General features: G+C 34.9%; 1 protein-coding gene across 5 annotated transcripts in view; it reads right to left on the reverse strand.

Moving 5' to 3' along the window:
* Window positions 1-26934, reverse strand: part of CNTLN (centlein) — a 353870-nt gene that overhangs the window by 239167 nt on the left and 87769 nt on the right. For all 5 annotated transcript variants that reach the window (XM_054501408.2, XM_054501409.2, XM_063650530.1 and 2 more), the window contains exons 3-5: window positions 25793-25877; window positions 16262-16396; window positions 15471-15650 (exon numbers count right to left, since the gene is read on the reverse strand). In XM_054501408.2, the coding sequence (XP_054357383.1) occupies window positions 15471-15650; window positions 16262-16396; window positions 25793-25877 (400 nt within the window). The remainder of the gene's footprint in view (window positions 1-15470; window positions 15651-16261; window positions 16397-25792; window positions 25878-26934) is intronic.

Here is a 26934-nt window from a genome sequence, read left to right on the forward strand (position 1 = left end):
GCTTCTGCACAGCAAAAGAAACTACCATCAGAGTGAACAGGCAACCTACAAAATGGGAGAAAATTTTCACAACCTACTCATCTGACAAAGGGCTAATATCCAGAATCTACAATGAACTCAAACAAATTTACAAGAAAAAAACAAACAACCCCATCAAAAAGTAGGCAAAGGATATGAACAGACACTTCTCAAAAGAAGACATTTATGCAGCCAAAAAACACATGAAAAAGTGCTCATCATCACTGGCCATCAGAGAAATGCAAATCAAAACCACAATGAGATACATACCATCTCACACCAGTTAGAATGGTGATCATTAAAAAGTCAGGAAACAACAGGTGCTGGAGAGGATGTGGAGAAATAGGAACACTTTTACACTGTTGGTGGGACTATAAACTAGTTCAACCCTTGTGGAAGTCAGTGTGGCGATTCCTCAGGGATCTAGAACTAGAAATACCATTTGACCCAGCCATCCCATTACTGGGTATATACCCAAAGGGCTATAAATCATGCTGCTATAAAGACACATGCACACGTATGTTTATTGTGGCATTATTCACAATAGCAAAGACTTGGAACCAACCCAAATGTCCAACAATGATAGACTGGATTAAGAAAATGTGGCACATATACACCATGGAATACTATGCAGCCATAAAAAATGATGAGTTCAGGTCCTTTGTAGGGACATGGATGAAATTGGAAATCATCATTCTCAGTAAACTATCGCAAGAACAAAAAACCAAACACCGCATATTCTCACTCATAGGTGGGAATTGAACAATGAGAACACATGGGCACAGGAAGGGGAACATCACACTTCGGGGACTGTTGTGGGGTGGGGGGAGGGGGGAGGGATAGCATTGGGAGATATACCTAATGCTAGATGACGAGTTAGTGGGTGCAGCACACCAGCATGGCACATGTATACATATGTAACTTACCTGCACATTGCGCACATGTACCATAAAACCTAAAGTATAATAATAATAATAAAAAGAAAAATTCAAAAAAAAAGATAACACAGATAAGGAATTAAGAATACTACAGATTTATTTTTAAAAGAAATTGAAGTTATTAAAAAGAATAAAGTAGAAATTCTGGAACTGAAAAATGTAACTGACATATTAAAGAATGCATCAGTCTCTTAAAAGCAGAAATGATCAAGCAGAAGAACTAGTTAGATTGAAGACAGGTTGTCTGAAAATACACAGTTAGAGGAGACAAAAGAAAAATTAGTAAAAAGAATGAAGCACACACACAAGATTGAGAAAATAAAGTGAAAAAGGCAAATCTAAGAATTACTTGCCTTAAAGGAGGTAGAGAGAGGTCAGAAAATATATTCAAAGGGATAATATCAGAGAACATCCCAAACCTAGGGAAAGATACCAATATCCAAGAACAAAAAGGTTATAGACCATGAAGTAGATGTAACCCAAAGAAAACTACCTCAAGGTATTTAATAATCAAAATCCCAAAGTCCAAGGATAAAGAAAGGATACTGAAAGCAGAAAAAAAAAAAAACACACAAATAACATACAATGGACCTCTAACACATCTGGCAGCAGACTGCACAGTGGAAACTTTACAGTCCAGGAGAGAGTGTCATGACATATTTAAAGTGCTGAAGGGAAAAAAAAAACTTTTAACATAGAATAGTATATCCATCAAAAATATCCTTCAAACAAAGACTTTCCCAGACAAACAAAAGCTGAGGGATTACATCAATACCAAATCTGTCCTACAAAGAACACTAAAAAAATTCTTCAATTTGAAAGAAAATAAAACACAACATTAATAAGCAATAAGAAGTCATACAAAGGAACAAAGCTCACTGGCAACAGTAAGTATATAGACAAATACAGAGTATTATAAAAGTGTAATTGTAGTGTAAACTACTCGTATCTTGAGTAAAAGCAATAAAAGGTAAAGCTATCAAAATAACTGTAACAACTTTCAAGACATAATATAGTAGAATAAGATAAATAAAAAGAACAAAATGTTACAAAACACGATGAAGATGAGAGTTTATATTAGTTTTCTCTTTGAGTGTTTCTTAAACTGTATATGCAATCAGTGTTAAGATGTATCAGTTTAAAATAATGAGTGATAAAACAGTACATGCAAGCCTCATGGTAACCTCAAATAAAGACACATACAATGGATACAAAAATAAATAAATAAGAAATTAAATCATACTACCAGAGAAAATCTCCTTTACTAAAAGAAAAACAGAAGGAAGAAAACATGAAAGAGAAGACCACAAAACAACCAGGAAGCAAATAATAAATGGCAGGAGTAAGTCCTTACTTATCAATAATAATGCTACAGGTAAATGAAACAAACACTCACTAATAATGTGGAAGGTAAATGGAACAAACTCTCCCCGTATATATATTTTTAAAAAGCAAGACTCAATGATCTGTTGCCTACAAGAAACTTTAGGGGACCAGGCATGGTGGTGCATACCTATAACCCCAGCACTTTGGAAGGCAGAGGCAGGAGGGTCACTTGAGCCCAGGAGTTTGAGACCAGTCTAGGCAACATAGCAAGACCTCATCTCTACAAAAAATTAAAAAGCAAAAAATTAGCCATATGTAGTGCTATATGCCCGTAGTCTCAGCTACTCAAGAGGCTGAGGTGGGAGGATTGCTTGAGCCTACAAGGTGGAGGCTGAAGTGAGCCATGATCGTGCCACTGCACTCCAGTCTGGGTGACAGAGCGAGACCATGCGTCAAAAAAAAAAAAAAAAAACCTAACCTATAAAAATACAGACAGATCGAAAATAAAAGGGTGAAAAAAATATTCCATGCAAATGAAAACCAAAAAGGAGCAGGAGTAACTGTACCTCCATCAGACAAAATAGATTTCAAGACAACAACTATAAAAAGAAATAAAGAATATCATTATATAATGATAAAGAGGTCAATTCAGCAAAAGAATATAACAAATATAAATATATATGCACCCAACACTGGAGCATCAAGATATATAAAGAAAATATTATTATAGCTAAAGAGAGATAGGCCCCAATACAATAACAGCTGGAGGCTTCAACACCCCACCTTCAGCATTGGATAGGTAATCCAGACCAAAAATCAACAAAGAAACAACAGACTCATCTGCACTACAGAACAAATGTACCTAATAGACATTTACACCATATTTCATCCAATGGCTGCGAAATACACATTCCTGTCCTCAGCATGTAGCTCATTCTCAAGGATAGGCCGTATGTTCACCATAAAAGAAGTGTAAACAATTTAAAAAACTAAAATTATATCAAGCATCTTCTCTGACCACAGTGGAATAAAACTAGAAATAAGTAACACGAAAAATTTTGGAAATGACACATCACATGGAAATTAAACAATATGCTCCTGAATAACCAGTAGGTCAATGAAGAAATTAAGAAGAAAACTGAAAAATTCCCAGAAGCAAATGATAATGGAAACACACCATACCAAAACCTATAGGCTACAGTGAAAGTAGTACTAAAAGCAAATTTTATGCTGTAAGAATCGACATCAAAAAAGCACCTAACAAATAAACAACCTAACAATGTATCCTAAAGAACTAGAAAAGCAAGAGCAAACAAAATGCAAAATTAGAAGAAAACAAATAATAAAGATCAGAGCAGAAATCAATGAAATTGAAATACACAATACAAAAGAACAATGAAAAGAAAGTGGGTTTTTTGAAAGATAAACTAAGTAGACAAAACATTAGCCAGACAGACGATCAAATTACTCCGAGCTACGGGAGGATATTCAAACCAAAGGCAAAGAAGTTGAAAACTTTGAAAAAAATTTAGAAGAATGTATAACTAGAATAACCAATACAGAGAAGTGCTTAAAGGAGCTGATGGAGCTGAAAACCAAGGCTCGAGAACTACGTGAAGAATGCAGAAGCCTCAGGAGCCGATGCGATCAAATGGAAGAAAGGGTATCAGCCCTGGAAGATGAAATGAATGAAATGAAGCGAGAAGGGAAGTTTAGAGAAAAAAGAATAAAAAGAAACGAGCAAAGCCTCCAAGAAATGTGGGACTATGTGAAAAGACCAAATCTACGTCTGATTGGTGTACCTGAAAGTGACGGGGAGAATGGAAACAAGTTGGAAAACACTCTGCAGGATATTATCCAGGAGAACTTCCCCAATCTAGCAAGGCAGGCCAACATTCAGATTCAGGAAATACAGAGAACGCCACAAAGATACTCCTCGAGAAGAGCAACTCCAAGACACATAATTGTCAGATTCACCAAAGTTGAAATGAAGGAAAAAATGTTAAGGGCAGCCAGAGAGAAAGGTCGGGTTACCATCAAAGGGAAGCCCATCAGACTAACAGCGGATCTCTCGGCAGAAACCCTACAAGCCAGAAGAGAGTGGGGGCCAATATTCAACATTCTTAAAGAAAAGAATTTTCAACCCAGAATTTCATATCCTGCCAAACTAAGCTTCATAAGTGAAGGAGAAATAAAATCCTTTACAGACAAGCAAATGCTGACAGATTTTGTCACCACCAGGCCTGCCCTAAAAGAGCTCCTGAAGGAAGCGCTAAACATGGAAAGGCACAACCGGTACCAGCCACTGCAAAATCATACCGAAATGTAAAGAACATCGAGACTAGGAAGAGACTGCATCAACTAACGAGCAAAATATCCAGCTAACATCATAATGACAGGATCAAATTCACACATAACAATATTAACTTTAAATGTAAATGGACTAAATGCTCCAATTAAAAGACACAGACTGGCAAACTGGATAAAGACTCAAGACCCATCAGTGTGCTGTATTCAGGAAACCCATCTCACGTGCAGAGACACACATAGGCTCAAAATAAAAGGATGGAGGAAGATCTACCAAGCAAATGGAAAACAAAAAAAGGCAGGGGTTGCAATCCTAGTCTCTGATAAAACAGACTTTAAACCAACAAAGATCAAAAGAGACAAAGAAGGCCATTACATAATGGTAAAGGGATTAATTCAACAAGAAGAGCTAACTATCCTAAATATATATGCACCCAATACAGGAGCACCCAGATTCATAAAGCAAGTCCTGAGTGACCTACAAAGAGACTTAGACTCCCACACATTAATAATGGGAGACTTTAACACCCCACTATCAACATTAGACAGATCAACGAGACAGAAAGTCAACAAGGATACCCAGGAATTGAACTCAGCTCTGCACCAAGCGGACCTAATAGACATCTACAGAACTCTCCACCCCAAATCAACAGAATATACATTTTTTTCAGCACCACACCACACCTATTCCAAAATTGACCATATACTTGGAAGTAAAGCTCTCCTCAATAAATGTAAAAGAACAGAAATTGTAACAAACTGTCTCTCAGATCACAGTGCAATCAAGCTAGAACTCAGGATTAAGAATCTCACTCAAAACCGCTCAACTACGTGGAAACTGAACAACCTGCTCCTGAATGACTACTGGGTACATAACGAAATGAAGGCAGAAATAAAGATGTTCTTTGAAACCAACGAGAACCAAGACACAACATACCAGAATCTCTGGGATGCATTCAAAGCAGTGTGTAGAGGGAAATTTATAGCACTAAATGCCCACAAGAGAAAGCAGGAAAGATCCAAAATTGACACCCTAACATCACAATTAAAAGAACTAGAAAAGCAAGAGCAAACACATTCAAAAGCTAGCAGAAGGCAAGAAATAACTAAAATCAGAGCAGAACTGAAGGAAATAGAGACACAAAAAACCCTTCAAAAAATAAATGAATCCAGGAGCTGGTTTTTTGAAAGGATCAACAAAATTGATAGACCGCTAGCAAGATTAATAAAGAAAAAAAGAGAGAAGAATCAAATAGATGCAATAAAAAATGATAAAGGGGATATCACCACCGATCCCACAGAAATACAAACTACCATCAGAGAATATTACAAACACCTCTATGCAAATAAACTAGAAAATCTAGAAGAAATGGATAAATTCCTCAACACATACACCCTCCCAAGACTAAACCAGGAAGAAGTTGAATCTCTGAATAGACCAATAACAGGAGCTGAAATTGTGGCAATAATCAATAGCTTACCAACCAAAAAAAGTCCAGGACCAGATGGATTCACAGCCGAATTCTACCAGAGGTATAAGGAGGAGCTGGTACCATTCCTTCTGAAACTATTCCAATCAATAGAAAAAGAGGGAATCCTCCCTAATTCATTTTATGAGGCCAGCATCATCCTGATACCAAAGCCTGGCAGAGACACAACCAAAAAAGAGAATTTTAGACCAATATCCTTGATGAACATTGATGCAAAAATCCTCAATAAAATACTGGCAAACAGAATCCAGCAGCACATCAAAAAGGTTATCCACCATGATCAAGTGGGCTTCATCCCTGGGATGCAAGGCTGGTTCAATATACGCAAATCAATAAATGTAATCCAGCATATAAACAGAACGAAAGACAAAAACCACATGATTATCTCAATAGATGCAGAAAAGGCCTTTGACAAAATTCAACAACCCTTCATGCTAAAAACTCTCAATAAATTAGGAATTGATGGGACATATCTCAAAATAATAAGAGCTATTTATGACAAACCCACAGCCAATATCATGCTGAATGGGCAAAAACTGGAAGCATTCCCTTTGAAAACTGGCACAAGACAGGGATGCCCTCTCTCACCACTTCTATTCAACATAGTGTTGGAAGTTCTGGCCAGGGCAATTAGGCAGGAGAAGGAAATCAAGGGTATTCAATTAGGAAAAGAGGAAGTCAAATTGTCCCTGTTTGCAGATGACATGATAGTATATCTAGAAAACCCCATTGTCTCAGCCCAAAATCTCCTTAAGCTGATAAGCAACTTCAGCAAAGTCTCAGGATACAAAATCAATGTGCAAAAATCACAAGCATTCTTATACATCAATAACAGACAAACAGAGAGCCAAATCATGAGTGAACTCCCATTCACAATTGCTTCAAAGAGAATCAAATACCTAGGAATCCAACTTACAAGGGATGTGAAAGACCTCTTCAAGGAGAACTACAAACCACTGCTCAGGGAAATAAAAGAGGATACAAACAAATGGAAGAACATTCCATGCTCATGGGTAGGAAGAATCAATATCGTGAAAATGGCCATCCTTCCCAAGGTAATTTACAGATTCAATGCCATCCCCATCAAGCTACCAATGACTTTCTTCACAGAATTGGAAAAAACTACTTTAAAGTTCATATGGAACCAAAAAAGAGCCCGCATCGCCAAGTCAATCCTAAGCCAAAAGAACAAAGCTGGAGGCATCACACTACCTGACTTCAAACTATACTACAAGGCTACAGTAACCAAAACAGCATGGTACTGGTACCAAAACAGAGATATAGATCAATGGAACAGAACAGAGCCGTCAGAAATAATGCCACATATCTACAACTATCTGATCTTTGACAAACCTGACAAAAACAAGAAATGGGGAAAGGATTCCCTATTTAATAAATGGTGCTGGGAAAACTGGCTAGCCATATGTAGAAAGCTGAAACTGGATCCCTTCCTTACACCTTATACAAAAATCAATTCAAGATGGATTAAAGACTTAAATGTTAGACCTAAAACCATAAAAACCCTAGAAGAAAACCTAGGCATTACCATTCAGGACATAGGCATGGGCAAGGACTTCATGTCTAAAACACCAAAAGCAATGGCAACAAAAGCCAAAATTGACAAATGGGATCTAATTAAACTAAAGAGCTTCTGCACAGCAAAAGAAACTACCATCAGAGTGAACAGGCAACCTACAAAATGGGAGAAAATTTTCGCAACCTACTCATCTGACAAAGGGCTAATATCCAGAATCTACAATGAACTCCAACAAATTTACAAGAAAAAAACAAACAACCCCATCAAAAAGTGGGCGAAGGACATGAACAGACACTTCTCAAAAGAAGACATTTATGCAGCCAAAAAACACATGAAAAAATGCTCACCATCACTGGCCATCAGAGAAATGCAAATCAAAACCACAATGAGATACCATCTCACACCAGTTAGAATGGCAATCATTAAAAAGTCAGGAAACAACAGGTGCTGGAGAGGATGTGGAGAAATAGGAACACTTTTACACTGTTGGTGGGACTGTAAACTAGTTCAACCCTTGTGGAAGTCAGTGTGGCGATTCCTCAGGGATCTAGAACTAGAAATTCCATTCGACCCAGCCATCCCATTACTGGGTATATACCCAAAGGACTATAAATCATGCTGCTATAAAGACACATGCACACGTATGTTTATTGCGGCATTATTCACAATAGCAAAGACTTGGAACCAACCCAAATGTCCAACAATGATAGACTGGATTAAGAAAATGTGGCACATATACACCATGGAATACTATGCAGCCATAAAAAATGATGAGTTCACGTCCTTTGTAGGGACATGGATGAAATTGGAAATCATCATTCTCAGTAAACTATCGCAAGAACAAAAAACCAAACACCACATATTCTCACTCATAGGTGGGAATTGAACAATGAGAACACATGGACACAGGAAGGGGAACATCACACTCTGGGGACTGTTGTGGGGTGGGGGGAGGGGGGAGGGATAGCACTGGGAGATATACCTAATGCTAGATGACGAGTTGGTGGGTGCAGCGCACCAGCATGGCACATGTATACATATGTAACTTACCTGCACATTGTGCACATGTACCATAAAACCTAAAGTATAATAATAATAGTAATAAAAGAAAAAAAAAAAAAATAAAAAAATAAAAAAAAAAAAAAAAAAAAAAAAAAAAAAAAAAAAAAAACATTAGCCAGATTAACTCAGAAAAAAAGAAACCCAAATAAATAAAATCAGAGATGAAAAAGTAGACATTACAACAGATACTGCAGAAATTCAAAGGATTATTAATGGCTACTATGAGCAACTATATGCTAATAAATTCAAAAATCTAGAATAGACAAATTCATAGACACATACAACCTACTAAGACAGAACCACGAATAAATCCAAAACCTGAACAGATCAGTAACAAGTAATGAGATTGAAGCCTTATTAAAAAGTCTACCAGAAAAGACATCTCCCAGCTTCACTGTTGAATTCTACCAAACATTTAAATAAGAGCTAACACCAATCCTGCTCAAACTATTCTGAAGAATAGAGAAGGGAATACTTCCAAACTCATTCTACAAGGCCAGTATTACCCTGATACTAAAGCCAGACAAAGACACATCAAAAAAGGGAAACGACAGGCCAATATTCCTGATGAACACTGATACCAAAAATCCTCAATAAAATATTAGCACCAAATCAAAAAGATCATTCATCATGACCAAGTGGAATTTATCCTAGGGATGCAAGGGTGGTTTAACATATGCAAATCAATCATTGGGATACATCATGAGATACATCATATCAACAGAATGAAAGACAAAACCTGGCCAGGTGTGATGGCTCATGCCTGTAATCTCAGCACTTTGGGAGGCTGAAGTGGGCAGATCACCTGAGGTCAGGAGTTCGAGACCAGCCTGGCCAACATGGCAAAACCCTGTCTCTACTAAAAATAGAAACATTAGCCAGGCATGGTGGTGCATGCCTGTAATCCCAGTTACTCAGGAGGCTGAGGCAAGAATCACTTGAACCCAGGAGGTGGAGGTTGCGGTGAGCCAAGATCGTGCCACTGCACTCCAGCCTGGGTGACACAGTGAGACTTCATCTCAAAGACAAAAGATAAAAAAAAACACATGATCATTTCAATTGATGGTGAAAAAGCATTTGATAAAATTCAACATTGTGTCATGATAAAAACTCTCAAAAAAACTGGATATAGAAGGAACATACCTCAAAACAATAAAAGCCATAAATGACAGCCTGGAAGCTAGTATCATACTGAATGTGGAAAAGCTGAAAGCTTGATGCTAAAATCTGAAACACGACAAGAATATCCACTTTCACCACTGTTATTCAGCACAGTACTGGAAGCCCTAGAGCAATCAGACAAGAGAAAGAAAGGACATCCAAGTTGGAAAGGAAATAGTCAAATCATCCTTGTTTGCTGATGATATAATCTTATTTTTGGAAAAACCTGAAGAGTCCACCAAAAACCTATTAGAATGAATAAATAAATTCGGTAAAGTTGCAGGATACAAAATTAACATACAAAAATCAGCAGCATTGCTACAGGCCAACAGCAAACAATCTGAAAAAAATTAAGAAAGTAATCCTACTTATGATAGCTACAAATAAAATTATATACCTAGGAATTAACCAAAGTAGTTAAAGATCTCTACAATGAAAACTATAAAACACTGATGAGAGAAATTAAAGATAGGATACAAAAAAAATGGAAAGAAATACCTTGCTCATGGACTGGAAGAATCAATATTGTTAAAATGTCCATACTGCCCAAAGCCATCTACAGATTCTATGCAATCCCTATCAAAATACTAATGACATTCTTCACAGAATTTTTTTTAATCGGAAAATTATACGGAATCACAAAAGACCCAGAGTAGCCAAAGCTATCCTGAGCAAAAAGAACAAAACTGGAGGAATCACATTACCTGACTTCAAATTAGATTACAAAGCTATAATAATCAAAATGACATGGTACTGTCATAAAAACAGACACATAGACCAATGGAGCAGAATAGAGAACTCAGAAATATAGTGATACATCTACAGTGAACTCACTGTTAACAAAAGTGCCAAGAAAATACGTTTGGGAAGACAGTGTCTTCAGTTAACTGTGCTGGGAAATGAATATACATATGCAGAAGAATGAAACTAGACCCCTATCTGTTGCCATGTACAAAATTCAAATCACAATGGATTAAAGACTTAAGTCACAGACCTCAAACTGTGAAGCTACTAAAAGAAAACACTGCAGGCCTGGTGTGGTGGCTCACGCCTGTAATCCCAGCACTTTGGGAGGCCAAGGTGGGTGGATCACCAGGTCAGGAGATCGAGACCATCCTGGCTAACATGGTAAAACCCCGTCTCTACTAAAAATACAAAAAATTAGCCGGGCGTGGTGCTGGGTGCCTGTAGTCCCAGCTCCTCGGGAGGCTAAGGCAGGAGAATGGCGTGAACCCGGGAGGCGGAGCTTGCAGTGAGCAGAGATCTTGCCACTGCACTCCAGCCTGGGCGACAGAGCGAGACTCCACCTCAAAAATTAAAAAAAAAAGAAAAGAAAACATTGCAGGAACTCCACAGGACATTGGACTGGACAAAGATTTCTTGAGTAATACTCCACAGGGACAGGAAACCAAAGTAAAAATGTACACATGGGATCATATCAACTTAAAAAGCTTCTGCACAGCAAAGAAAGCAATCAATAAAGTGAACAGAATGGGACAATATGTGCAAACTATCCATCTGACAAAGGACTAGTAACCAGAATATATAAAGAGCTCAAACAACTCTATGTGAAAAAAAAATCTAATTATCTGATTTTAAAAGGGACAAAAGATGTGAATACACATTTCTCAAAAGACAAACAAATGGCAAATAGGTATTTGAAAAGACATGGATATCCACTCTTTCTCTATTTAACACTATACCAGGGTTTCCAGCAGGGAAGTATGAAATAAAATGAAATTAAAAGCACTCAGATTAGAAAGGAAGAAGTGAAACTATGTCTACTTGCAGCTGTCATGATATGATATGTAGAAAGTCTTAAGGAATTTACTAAAAAAAAAAAAAAATCAGAATTAGTTAACCTATTCAGAAAGGTTGCAGGATACAAGATCAGTATACAAAACTCAATTGTGTATCTACACATTATGAATGAATGATCTGAAGAGAAAATTTAACACAGTTCCGATTACAATAGCATCAAAAATAATAAAATATTCAGGAATACATTTACCCAAAGAAATGCAAATTTATACCCTGAAAGCTACAAAACAACTGAAAAAATTGAAGAAGACCAAAATAAATGGAAAATATCACGTTAATGGATCAGAAGAGTCTAAATATTATTGAGATGATAATACTCCCCAAACTGATCTACTGATTCAAGGCAATCTCTATTAAACTCTCTGATGGCCTTTTTGGGAAAAGGCCAATTATCTTTAAGAAAAAAGATAATTCTAAAATTCATACGAAAATATAACAGACCCAGAATAGCTAATCTAGAAAAAGAAAAAATATGGAGGACACATATACCCCAATTTCAAAACTTGCTACAAATCTGCAACAACCAAGAAAATGTGTATAGATCAAATAAACAGAACTGAGGTCCAAAAATGAACCCTTATATTTACAGTCAACTGATATTCAATAATGGTATCAAGACAATTCAGTGGGGAAAAAAGAATTTTCTTCAACAAATGGTGCTGAAACAACTAAATAACACATACAAAAGCATGACGTTAGGCCTGTATCTCACACCATATTTAAAAGTTAACTCAAAATGTATCAAAGAATTAAATGTAAGACATAAAACTATAAAACTCCTAGAACAAAACAAAGGTGTCAATCTTCATGACCTTGGATTAGCAATGGTTTCTTAGATATGACATCAAAAGCATGGGTAACACCAAAAAAAGTAGATAAATAAAATATTATCGAAATTAAAACCTGGTATTTTTAAGAACACCATCAAGAGAGTAAAAAGTAACAAAGAATTTAAGAAAAAATAGTTTCAATGTCTATATCTTGATAAAGAAAGTGGATCCAGTATGTACACAAAAGATTTGAATAGACATTTCTCCAAAGATAGTAATACATGAAAGGATGCTCACCATCATTTGCCATCAGGAAAATGCAAATCAAAACCACAATGATTCGAGACCAGCCTGGCCAACATGGCAAAACCCCATCTCTACTAAAAATACACAAATTATCTACATGTGGTGGCACATGCCTGTACTAATTTGCCTCTTCTCGGGAGGAGAATAGCTTGAACCCAGGAAGGCAGAGGTTGCAGTGAGCTGAGATCACGCCACTGTATTCCAGCCTGGGCAACAGAGCAAGACTCTGTCTCAAACAAACGAACAAACAAAAAACCATAATGAGATATCACTTCACATTCCTGAGCTGGCTATAACAAAAAGGGCAAACAATTACAAGTGTTGATGAGAACATCGAAAAATCAAAACCCTCATAGTGTCTGAATGTAAACTGGCGCAGCTGCTTTGGAAAACAGTCTGGCAGTTCCTCAAAAGCTTAAAAACAGTTACCATATGACCCAATAATCTCACTCCTAAGTATATACCCAAGAGAAATGAAAATATATGTACATGTAGGAAATAAAAAGTAGTATCTTTTCCTTACCCATGGCAAAGTTCATGGCTGACATCCCAGTAATAAAAGACAAATTACTAAGAGAAAAATATAACATTTATTTAACCAAAGTTTTACATGACACAGTAGATGTCGGAAATGAAGACCAGAAGACTCAGGGAAAACTGTGTATTTTTATGAACAGTCATGCAAAACTGTGACTGGAGGACGAAGGCATATGATCCTGTGGTAAAATAAACTTATTAGAAAGGACTGTTTGTTGAGATTCTTCTTGGACTCTAGGTACAAGACAGAACCTCTCTGAATGAGGGTCATAAGATCTACTATCCAGGAAGGTAGCTATGAGAATTCTTTTATGACCATGTTTCATGGGAGAAAGCTGGGAGAAGATCAGTGAACAATCTTGCTGCTTCCGTGGGTATTGAGTAAATGATGTGGACCATCACATCCAAAAATAAATTATAAATAGATTAAAGACTTTAGGGTGGGGAAAACTTTGTCATATAAAACCTTTAAACATTTGAGAAGAAAATAATAAAATGACTACCAAAATTCACAAACTTTTGAAATTCCAGTTTTCTTTATTCAACGTTTGTAGAACAGAAGGTATTAATAAGATACAAAGTATTAGTATCCAAAATAAATAATGAATGCCCAAAAAGCAATAAGAAAAAGACAATAACCCCACAAGAAAAAAATGTAACACAACTACAAGTCACAGCAAATCCCAGAACTGATTATTCAAATAGAATAAATAAGGAAATAAAAATTATCACCAAATAATCATGTAGCTGTGAATTAACACAAGTACTGATTTACCCTTATCACACTTCCAATTTGTTTAACGCTTGCACAGAAGCAGAAACTGATATAAAAATTAAGAAAATAAATCCACCAGAATTCAGTTCTCTCAATGGCTCAGTCACCCCATGATTGTGCACTAATAGATATTTCCATAAATAATATTCCATAATTTTTTCCATAAATATTTCCATAAATAATCTGCAACAGGTTTATACACCGAGAAAGATGTATCCTTCTCCCCTAACTTAAATATTCTTGCACACATGCATATACACACCCATATATCCATACATATTACCATCGTCCCTCAGTATTCCTGGAGGATTGAATCCAGGGCTCTCTAGATACCAAAATCCATGGATGCTTTAAGTCTTTTATATAAAATGGCATACTATTTGCGAATACCCTACACACATTCCCATATACTTTAAATCATGTCTAGATTACTTAAAATACTGAATACAATGTAAACAGTTGTTATACTGTATCTTTTACTTGTATTTTTTTATTATTGTATTGTTACTTTTAATTGTGTTGTTTTTTTTTTTCTGAATAGCTTGATCCACTGATGCAGAACCTGCAGATACATATGGTCAACTGCTTATAACTGTTGAATAGCCGTGTGTGTGTGTGTGTGTGTGTGTGTGTGTGTGTGTGTGTGTGTGTGTGTGTTTCTTTTTAGGGGTATATACATGGAGAGACCACCATATTTACTAGTACTAAAATCTGTGTCTGCCCTTTTCAACAAAATCTATTGTTAAAAAAAATGTAATTTAATAAGAAAATAGCAAAAACCTCTAAAGACAGAGAATGCCATAAAAAAGTATTATTTTGAAAACTTCTAATAAAATTGTAAGAAACCACTGTCTCATTTGATTAGCCTTTAAAAAAGGGTATAAGATTATAAAGATTGATTGTAACTTTTATCTTCTATAAAAATAAAATTTTCCCATAAATAAGGCCCTTTAAAGTCAAAGAAAGCACCTTTAAACTCAAAGAAAGCACCACCATAGAACCACATATTTGTATTGTTTAACTGTTTAGTATTTTTTACACTTTATATTTTAAAGGATCTAGAAAACAGTCTTAAAAACCATATTGCAATAAATTATAGCTATCTTTGTAAGCTTAAGCCTTAAGTGAAAAAGTTGAAACCCATGATTCTAAATATGTTATTTGAAAACACATTTTCTTTCAAAATGTAATAGCCTTTATTTTTTAATGATTACATTTTAGGATAACCATTTGAAGTCAGTTTCCTGCTTTGCAACATCAATTTTTAAAAAGCTATGGGTCTTAAGTGAAAGAATATAAATTAATGCTAGTCCCCGCTGGTGGATATGAATATATAACTTGTTAAAGAAAATAACATGTATTAAACTTCCTAGAAAAAGTTAGATCCAAAAGAGGAGTATGGATTCCATTCCTATTGTATACCTTTATTTTTGCATCAGTGCTATATTTTTCTTTTCTCAAATGTGCTTCCTGCTTCCTCAGTTTCTCCAGGTCATTTAGCAGGTCAGTGCAGCGGGTACTTAATTTCTTGTTTTCCTCCTCCAGATTTTTTATAACTAGTCTGTTTTGCTCTTCTTTGTTCTGTATACACTCCTTAGTGTCCTGTAGAACAGTACCACAAGGGCAAATAAACAAAACAAAACAAAACAACCCAAAAAATGGTGAGAACTAATCAGCAAATACAAACTGTGCAGTTTTACCCTCACAGAAGCTTCTTCTATATTTGATAGCCAAGGTCACCTGTGTACTTTTATTGGCCTCTTTTCATGCAGGTGGATGGGTCATATTTTTTCACTGGATGACAGCTTTGATGAGTACACATTTGCAAAGAGCCCATTAATTGATCAAGCTGCCTTTGATGCTGTCCCCAGCTATTTTTGAGACCCATACAGACATATCCTCCCAGACCTGGGTTTTATCAATTAATAATGCCAGTCCCATCAGAATCTAATTACAAAAAGCCACATATTCACACTCCTACTTTCTTAGCTCCATTTCCATCATTAACTATTTATCTAAAAGTTATAAAGCTTGGAGTTCTGGCTTTAAAGCATCCTCATCAGAGTTTTTGCATGTGAGAAAACTGTATGGTACAGGAGGGCCTAAGGCAATTTTTCCTCCAAACCTGTCACTTTCTGTGCCACAAGGCTAACAAAGCTTAAGGCAGAACTTCAAAGCAATAGTCCCACAAAACTATGTACAAGTCAACACACCTTAATTTCTTGACTTTTATCTTTAAATTTCTTCTCCAAGTCACTGAATTCTTTCCTTAAGAAAGCATTTTCTTCATCTACTGCAATTTTCCGTTTTACAAGGTCATTTATTTCCTGTTTCAGTACTGATTCTCTCTGTGGAAAAAATTTAAATTACTGGTGAGCTTTTATTTCTAAGAAAAACAATATTTTATTTTAAAGGTTTTACATTTTGATTTGCTAATGTTATGATTAACTAGCTTTCATAATAATGTCTGTCACCACAATTCTCATCTCCTGTAACATGCCCATGAATTTTTAACTAAAATGTGCAAGTACAGGGCCTATTTATGTTGAAGAACACATAAAAACTGGACACTAAATATTAAATCACACTTAGCAAATTTTCAGAATTTAGGTGTGTAACAGGAGAAAAACAAGATTTTACAAACCATTCTAATTAAAGAAAATATATTTATAGCTAACATAATTCCTTATTCTTTTATTTGAATGTCATTTAGAAGGAACTTATCTGAAAAACTATGATTTTGTAAAAGCATAAATCACTTTAAAATTTGTAAAATGGCAAGTTTGTTTTAGTACTAATAATATCTTGCTCTGTAGACAGAATATTTAGAATGTTAAGGCTGCCAAAATTTTTAACCGAACATTCCTCTCACCTGTGAGATACCTAAATTACACCTACGAGGTGGATGTACCCCAGACTGAATTTTTAGCTTTCCTCGTTTCTCTGCACATCTTTTCTCTCAGAAAATGTAGGGCCTGTCTTGGCTGCTAATCTTTCCTCTGTCTGAAAGACTATCTAATCTATAATCCAGCCCTCACCTTCCCAATCACCAATCTCATATTTCCAGCTATACAAGACCTCCCCCTTTGGACTGTCTACTACCTCAAACTAACTTGCTAAAAATGAAATCCATATCCTGATACTATCTCTTTCCTAAACTTCTTCAACTTTTATCAATCCATCCATTCTTTCAACTAATATTTATTAAACACATAGTATCTAGCCTCACACAATTATTGGAAGCCTCCAAATCAGACTCAATAACACCTTCTGTCTGTCAACCAAGAAAGAGACACATCAAGATAGAAACACCTTTTTTTTTTAAGTAATATGCTCAGTTGACCTTTACTCCATTTCTGATCTATCATTGGTGCTGATCCCTAAATATCGATTTATTTTATACTCTCATATTTCCTCCTTATCAAATTGTCTCCAAAGGACTTGGGAATAAACTGAAAATGAGAGGAAGATCCAGGATTATGATGAAAAGTGGATTTTTAGGAATAAAGTGAAAATATATCCAATATTCTATTTTATTTATTTGGGTTTTTTTGAGAGACAGAGTCTCGCTTTGTCATGTCACCCACTCTGGAGTGCAGTGGCACCATCATGGCTCACTGCAGCCTCGAACTCCTGGACTCAAGGGATCCTCCCACCTCAGCTTCCCAAGTAGCAAGGACCATAGATATGTGCCACCAACCCAGCTAATTTTTAATTTTCTTCGTAGAAATGAGGTCTCACTATGTTACCTTCTCAAACTCCTGGACTCAACCAATCTTCCCAGCTCGGCCCCGCTGAGATTACAGGTGTGAGCCACCATGCCCAACCCCAATACTCTAATTTTTAAAAGTGTAATATTAATGATTGATTTTATTTTACTTATAGTTAAAAAATAATTTAGACACTGCATACAAAAATAATCTGTGATCAGTGTGTAAATAATTTTTTTAAAAAATAATTGAAAGGAGAGGCCCTGTACGTACCAACATTCAGCTAGGAAACACAACTGTACCATTATCTTTGATATCTCATATATGACCCTTTATCCTCTAGTACCTCCTATTCCCTCCAAGGGTAAGCATTATCCTGAAACCCTGATTCTTATCTTTGCCTTGCTTTTCTTTATAGTTCAAAGACAGATATATGTCCCTATTTAATATGCTGTATAGTTTTGCTTACTTCTGAACTTAAATTATATTACACATATTATGTAGCTCGCTATTTTTGCTCAACATATGTTCCCAAATTTATTCATAATAATGAATGTAACTGTAGATCATTTCCTTGATGTACAGTATTAGTCCATCAGATAACTATGCTATATTTATCCATCTTTTATCAGTGTGTATTTCAGCTGTTTCCCATTTGAGGTAAAGGGGTATACAAACAATACTGCTATGAACACTCTTCAGCATGACTGCAAATATTCATGACCAAGAATTTCTCCCAAGCAGTGTTTTTCAAACTACAGACTGCAATCTAGTAATGGGTCATTAAATCGATTTAGTTACAGTAAGTGGCATTTTTTTAAACGGATTATAATACAATAGAAAATATCAAGGTAACAGGCTTACATTCTTAGCAATGAAACTACGGTTATAGGAATAAACTTACAAAACAGACATGCTTCATAAATTATTTTCTAAATTTTTATCATGTTTAAGATTTTTATTGTATTTAAATATTAGTAAATTCACATTTGATATAAACATTTTCATATGTTTACCTTAATTATATGTAGTAAAAATAACTTATACGAAACTTTTACTTCATGTGTGTATAATGGGTCATGAAGTAAAATGTACTTCAGTGTGAGGATCATACTAACAAAAGTTTGAAGAACACTTCTCTGGATTATATCCACTTAGAGGTGAAATTGCTAAGTCAAAGACTATTTGCATTTCAAGAATTTTCTACCTCCATACTAACACTTAACTCTCAGGGTTGGAAATTTTTTTAAATCCAGTAAGTACAAATAGCATCTCAGTTTTTAACTTTTCTGTTCTATTTTAATTATTAGCCCATATCAAAATGTGCCTGACATCAATCAAATAACATAAAAATAGATGCATAAAAATGGATCCTCCACAATTTACAATCAATTTTTCTACTCTCAGCTAAGTCTTATGCCCCTTTAAGACTCAACTTCCACCTCCTCAATAAAAGCTTCCCTTACTATCTCAGTATTTTGTAATTCTTGCCATTTCTAAATTTTTATATTATCTATATTATACATTTGATACACAACAAACTACCTAGTGTTGCTAATAATCTATCTACTCATAATATCTCCCAAACTAGACTGTTAAGTGTTTACAGATGAGATTGACACTAAATAATAAATTCAATAATGTAAGCATTAAAACTGTTTGTAAAATACCCATAAACCTATCCTTTGAAGGAGAAATGACAAAATTTGAGCATATCTTGTCTATTCTGGAAATTACTTAAACTCTAGGAAGAACCAAATGACAAGTTTTAAAAGGGTTTTCCCATTAAAGTAAACTAAACTTAACAGGCACTGACAAAATAAATGATACCAACAGAGAGTCCTTTCATGAGAATTATTTAATAATTTAGATTTTGGCATTTGAGTGAACTTATAATAGTAATTCAAAAGGACAAACACAGACTCAATCTGTAAATTAAAAAGCATAATAAGATAAAAAAATGGTTAACCAAAATTATTATATTCCAATAATTAAATATTAAATTGCATAATATAGTTTCTTATATCACAAAATCATTAAAGAAAATAAGTTAGACAAAGATTCTGTCCCAACACAAGAGCACTGATAATTAAACTCTAAAAGTGTAAAAGTTTGTATAAATCAACATATTTTCCTAATAAAACATACCCTCTATAAATAATGAAAGCACAGACATATACAGTTAAAGTTCATTTTAAAATTAAGCTTTATTAATATTTTTCAACAAACCTTTCTGAATAGAGGCAGGTAAATTCTTAATAGCCTGGGTTGAGTTAATATTAAAATAGCAAACAGAATTCAGAGGAACCATAAAGCAATAAGGGATGACAAGAGAGAGAATGTCTAGAACAAATAATTTATTACAGATAAGCCATGAAATGAATGAATAATTCAAATAATGGTCAAGAGAAGTCTACAGAGTAACAAGAGAATAATAGTGTGAGTATGAAGCAGGATAAAAATGGTTGGGGGGTAGGGAAGGGGCATAAGACCCAAACTCTATTAGGCAATACTTGAGCATAGTTAATTTATTATTTATACTGACCTATTTTCAAAATGGACATGAAACTTTTAACAAAAAACAAACAAAGCAGTAATTAAACCACAATAACTAAAGTAATGATAAGTGGAGAAAAAGGAAGGGATAAAAGAAGTAATTGCAATTATGAAACAAAACTTCTGAGCTTCCTAGAAGGTAAGGAGAAAATGAAATATAATGTTAAAGAGCAATTATCATCTAATTAAATACAATTTACTAGGTTATCATAAGTCATGCTATCAAAGCACAATACTAGAAGGGAAATGTATTACATTATTTTATAACAGTGACAGAGCTAAAACATAGTCTTACCCAAAAAAAAGGCAATTCTTTATACTAATAATTATTAGATTGCACCCTATGAAAGTTTTTCTGCAACCAGCTAAAAAAAAACTGTGTGTGTGTGTAACTTTCTAGTAATTTCACTAGATAGAGAAGTAAGAGTTAATTAAGCTAAAGGATTTGTCATTCTAATTCTTACTCTATCTCATAGCTATAAATCTTGAAAATTAGGAGCTATTTAATATTTCTCAGTGGAACAACAACAATTCAATGGAGGGGGCTTCTGGTTTCCAGTCCAGCATGTAAGGAACTTGGCAGTCATCTTTCTCATTTACACAATAAGAAAAAAAGCTGAACAAACTGAAAATCAACAACTCTTTTCAGATCCATCAGAGAAATGAGACTATCCAGCAAACCAATGCTCCCAAAATTGTAGAGACAGACAGGAAAATAGAGAGAATAACAACTTAATGGAACAGATGCCCAGGAGAAAAAACTTCCACAGGAGCCAGCACCAGGGTGGAAAAACTTATTCTGTAATGAATGAATTACTGGAAGATCAATATGGACAAGTCTGAGAGTTTAAAACTCAAGGATGGCCCAGTCATGGTCGGGGGAAGGGGGCAAACAGCACTCAGAGGAACCATAAAACAGTAAGAGATGACACATTTTCATAAGTTTAACCTACTAGGCCCCTGTTATGTTGTCACAGGGAAGATCACACAATAATTCCTTCCTGTTTCCAGTATGTGGAGGGAGAAAGTAACCATCTTTAAACACACTCAGAGTATTCTTTTCTTCTTACCAAGTCCTGCCATCAAGAAAAACTATTTTACCAGAGCCCAGACTCATGGGGTTTTACCTGAGCCTAACCAACCAACTTGGAGAAGGGAAATACCCAACTCTAGCACCTTCTAGCCTTCCTGTCTCTCCTAAGGGGGTAAGGGGAGGGAGGAAACAAACAAACAAAAAACTAAGAAGCACTTTTGAAGGTCACAGTCCAGAAGCACAGCTCACCATGAAAGAAACCCAAACGTAACACTACAGACGGCTTCCTCTCCTCCCCCAACACCCCACCACCACATCAATGGGGCTGTTATATAATTAATAGGTTTGACCAAACAAAGCAGTTTAAATGGCAACTATTAAATTAAATTGCCTCCTTAGGTAGCCAACTGTAACCTAACAATATGTAAACACAACCCTACTTGAGAGTATATTTTTGTATAGTAGCCGAGTCTCAGCCAATCACAGCAGCCAAGCATTCAGCCAATCACAAGTGCAAATTGCCAAAACATGTCCAAATAAGGCAAACACCAAACTGTAACCAATCTGGCTATTTCTGTGTGTCACTTCCATTGTCTGGCTGTACATAGTCCCAGCCCACACTGCGGAGCAGAGCTCTCTGAACCACTTTTGGTCCTGAGTGTTACCCAATTCGTGAATTTTTTTTTCAGCTCAACTAAACTCCATTGAATTTAATTTGTCTAAGGTTTTTCTTTTTAAGAAAACTGAATTATGCATATCAAGGATATTTATAAAATCTCTACAAAAATTCAAATAAAAGACACGGATACCAGAGTTTTTGCCTCTAACTCATACCACAGCGAACAGTAGACACAGCCTAATATCTAGCTAGATAAACATAAAACCTATTTACCCCAGCTGTTTTTACCCATTTGGTTAATTTTATACGTCAATTTGGCTACGCTACCCATGGTACACACGTTCTTATCTAACACCAGTCTAGATGTTATTGTGAAAGTATTCTTTAGATGTGGTTAACATTTAAATTAATGGACTTTGAGAAAAGCAGATTACCCTTCATAAGGTGGGCTGGCCTCATCCAATCAGTTGAAGGCCCCGAGAAAATACTATGATCCCCAGAGAAGGAAGAAATTCTACCTCCAGGCTACCTTAGGATTTGCAATGTAACATAAACTGTTCCCTAGGTCTCCATCCTGCTGAGCTGCCCTGCAGAGTTACTTGCCAGCCCATGATTGCATGAGCTATTACTTAAAACAAATCAGTCAATCAATCAATCCATCCCACTATCTCCCCACCCCATAATGTCACATTTCTTCATTCCTTTCCATTACTTTGTCAGAATTCAAGGATCTCTTAAAATTTCATATGCCATCCCTCTTGTATTGCTTTCTAAAATTCATTTTAAAACTTCACGACTGCTAAATGTAATGTCTTTTTCAAAAACCCACTCCATTTTTTGCAGCATTTTACAACAATGACAACCTTTTGCTTCTTGAAACTCTTTTCTCAATTCATGAGATACTGCACTGTACTCTCTCCTTACTCTCTATAAAGTCTTTTCACCTCTTTCACTAAAATTTTTCCTTCCTCATTAAAAATATCAGTAAACATCTTGTTCTCAAAATTCTTACTGCTTAAAGTCTTCCTTCTAACTAAACTATTAAATACCCACATCTCCAGGTCAAAACTCCCTCCCAAGTATCAGATTCATGCTTCTAACAGTTTGCTAAAAATCTCTAAATGGAATTCCTATTAGCATCTCAAACACAAACTTTCTAAGAGGAGCTCAAAACCTTACCTTCAAAACAATTTATACTTCTTGAAAATAAGCCTATTTTTGATAATAATGCCACTGTTCTCCTGGTTTCTCTAAGCTGAAAACCTAAGAGTCATTTTCAAAATTACTATCAAGTCCTTATGGTTCCATTTACATACCTTTAATTCCTGCCAACCTAATAATTCAGGTCCATGTCAGTGGACCTGACTATGAAATAACTATTAATAATTAGGTACTGGGTATACAGTTGTCTGTATGAGACTAAAGAGTGGATGAGAGAGAAATAGACTCTGCCCTCATAGAAACTACAAAGTAGTGTAGGAGAATATGGCAATTTCCACCTTATTTCTATCCTCACCTAATCATCAAAGAGATTTAAAAAGCGTTAAAGGCAAGAAATGTAACTCTGAATATTCTACAACACCATCACAGGATAATATATATATTTAATACAATATTTTGTTGAACCTAACTGAAAATATACTTTGTAGAAAGTTATAATCATCATTGCACAAAAATGAAATGATTAATCCTAAGAAATTTGGGTCCCTACAAAGCAAATAATTTCTATTGTGAGAGTTTAATATGTTATATATAAGCTATGTGATTCCACTCAAAAGATAAATAATGAAATAATCCCTACTCAAGGATGCAGAAGTAGACAAAGAATTTAGCAAAGAAAAGGGGAAAATATATTTTCATTTACAAAAGGCAATGTTTTCTAAGGGTGTGCTGTGGTTATCCAAAGCTGGTAAACCGAAGAGCATTCACTAAAGCATTGCAAACTTAATGCCTAAGGATATTAAAGATTTTCCTTCTCTAACAGAATAGAGGTGTAATTGAGGAAGAGACTGCTAAATTTGTATCTACATTTTCTCAAATCGCCTGAATCCTGGGATGGCCAAATTTTTTTCCAGTAAAATGTAAATACAAATGATGTCTGCCATGTCTGGGTCATAAGGTTGTACTTGTTAAGCAGCTTAGCCTAATCCAATTAATACACCAGGCACATGACAACATTTACCTATTTTAGAGTACATTTTAATGTTGTTTGACACTTCGGTGGTAAATACAAATGTTTCTTTCCAGAACAAATTTACTAAAATGTTATTCTTAACATTTTATCATCATAGTATCAATTATGACATTTTCTATAAGAAAAACTCAACTTTGGAAAAGGTGTAAATTTCAAATTTATATGTTTATTGGAATCAATATTCCTTTTTAGAAAGAACAGATAGAAATGTAGGGAATGGAACTTTTAGTCTTTTCATTAAACAACTTTATAACACTAACTGATCCTAGATTAAAGTTCTCATGAACCTTTAATTGGTTAGAAAGGAAAATAAATTCAACAGTCAAAAGAACATGGTTGCCAAAAAGGTATCTCCCAAGAAAAATTATAATTTATTTACTCCATAATGAGCTTGAGTACAAAATGAATTTAAATATTATATAACGATATTAGCCACTCTTAAATTTCTTTCACTTCTTTTTTGAGATATTTATATCTTGAAAATTGTTCCAGGAAGCATGACCACATGCACTTTTGCAGTGATTACATACTGATTATATAATCACACATAATTTTACATATTACATATACATATAATTATATGTAATTGTATAATTTACTGATTATATATAAAAGATAGGACTGCACTTGATATAGTTTGAATATCTGTCCCTGCCCAAATCTCACATTGAATTATAATCCCCAAAGCTGAAAATGGGGGCTGGTGAGGGGTGTTTGGGTCATGAGGGTGGATCCCTCATGGCTTGGTGCTGATTTTGCATAGGGAGTGAGTTTTCATGAGCTCTTGTTGTTTAAAAGTGTGTGGCATATACCCAGTAATGGGATGGCTGGGTCAAATGGTTATTTTAGTTCTAGATCCCTGAGGAATCGCCACACTATGGCACATGTGTACATATGTAACAAACCTGCACGTTGTGCACATGTACCCTAGAACTTAAAGTATAATAAAATATATATATATTAAAAAATTTTAAAAATTTAAAAAAAAGTGTGTGGCACCTCCCTCACCATGCCCTGTCTCTCTCTCTCTCTTGCTCCTGCTATAACCATATGAAGTGGCACATGCTTTGCCTTCTGACATGAGTAAAGCTACTTGAGGCCTTCCCAGAAGCAGATGTTTCTGTGCATCCTGTACTGTCTGCAGAACCATAAGCCAATGACACCTCTTTCTTATTAATTAACCAGTTTCAAGTATTTATTTGTAACAGTGGAAGAACAGCCTAATATAGTACTAACACAAAAATACAAGTTTTAAGTGTAAATAATATGATCCCAATTTTTATCTTTTCTACAAATAAAACCATCTGAAAATTTACAAGTTTCAGAAGTAAATGATAACTGCTAATCATGGCAAAATTCAACAAAATAAAGAATAATAGCTAGATACTATTATAAAACTGTAACATTAGATAAAGAGTTATAGTCTATTAATTCAGAAAACAAATAAAAGGGTACAAGCAAAGTATTAATCATGAAGAATAATCTTACTAGTGACTTCAAAATAGTAATGCTTTAACATAAGGACCCTGATATTCTCAATAAACACTATTGCAAAAAAATAAAAATAATTTTGAAGATCTACCACCCAAAACAAATATAGTTAATTTTAAATATTTTTATTATAACACCAACCTGTTCAAATTCTTGTATTTTGGCATCCTTGACTTGCAGAATTTCTAGAACCTTTCTGTCTTTAGCTTCAGATTTCTGTTTTTCTCTAGATACAAAAATATAGAGAATTTATTAGTCATAACTGGTAGCTAATACTTTAAATTTTCATATCCCAAAATTAATAGCACTTTAAAATATAGAAAATTAAATCATCTTAAGTTGACAGCTCTTTCGGAATTAATCAGAAACCATATGGCAAGTGACAGCAACTTACAACTGCTGAAAACTAAGAGAACTTCATACTAAAAGAACAGTTTCATTTCCAGATTTAGGTATATGATAAAAATTACATAAAACATAGTTTAACCTTGATTGCAATAACCATAATGTCATCACTTTGAAAATAATTAAAATTAAGTAAACATGTTCTTGTTAATTTAAGCTTTCATATACACAATTATATTAAGGATAAAATTTACCATTTTTTAAGTAAGAGTCTCAAAAGAGAGAGTGACAGAGATTTACTTATAGTCAATACCCTATAACTAGAATTTTTTTATTTCTGACACCTTCCTATACATTTTTAGTCTCTGAGAATACTATTAACTAAACTAAATGGTAGTTGTACAATCAAAGCATAGTTCTCTGGGAAACAGAAAATCACAATACTTGTAAAGAATGACTATCTTCTAAAACAAATATAGCTTTTAAACAAATATAGCTTTATAAAGGAAAAGGAGGAAAAAGGAAAGGAAGGAACAAAGGTCTGAAGAGACTGTATAATCAGGCTGACACCAGTCAATTTATATTATAAATAAGGGGAAATTTATTGGACACTGATATACATTTTTTTAAAAGGTCACAAATAAAATACATGGTATTCATAGAAAAACATAAAAAATTAAACAGACAAATCTATATCTCTGAGAATCACAAATTAAACAAAAATAGAAAACTATAAATGGGGATGAAGCTACTATTTGCTGTCCCCCAGAGCCAGATGCAGGCTGAGGTGGAAAGGAGCTTGACTTCTGGGGTTAATAGGAAATACGAGTGCCTTACCCAGTACGCAGAAGCACAACCAGGCTCATTGTGTGGGATGGGAATGCTAACTCATGAAATGAAGCTGGAAAAAAGCTTCCGCCCATCCTTGCCTAGAACCA

This window comes from Pongo pygmaeus, chromosome 13 (genome assembly GCF_028885625.2).
Source record: "Pongo pygmaeus isolate AG05252 chromosome 13, NHGRI_mPonPyg2-v2.0_pri, whole genome shotgun sequence".
Lineage (NCBI taxonomy): Eukaryota > Metazoa > Chordata > Mammalia > Primates > Hominidae > Pongo > Pongo pygmaeus.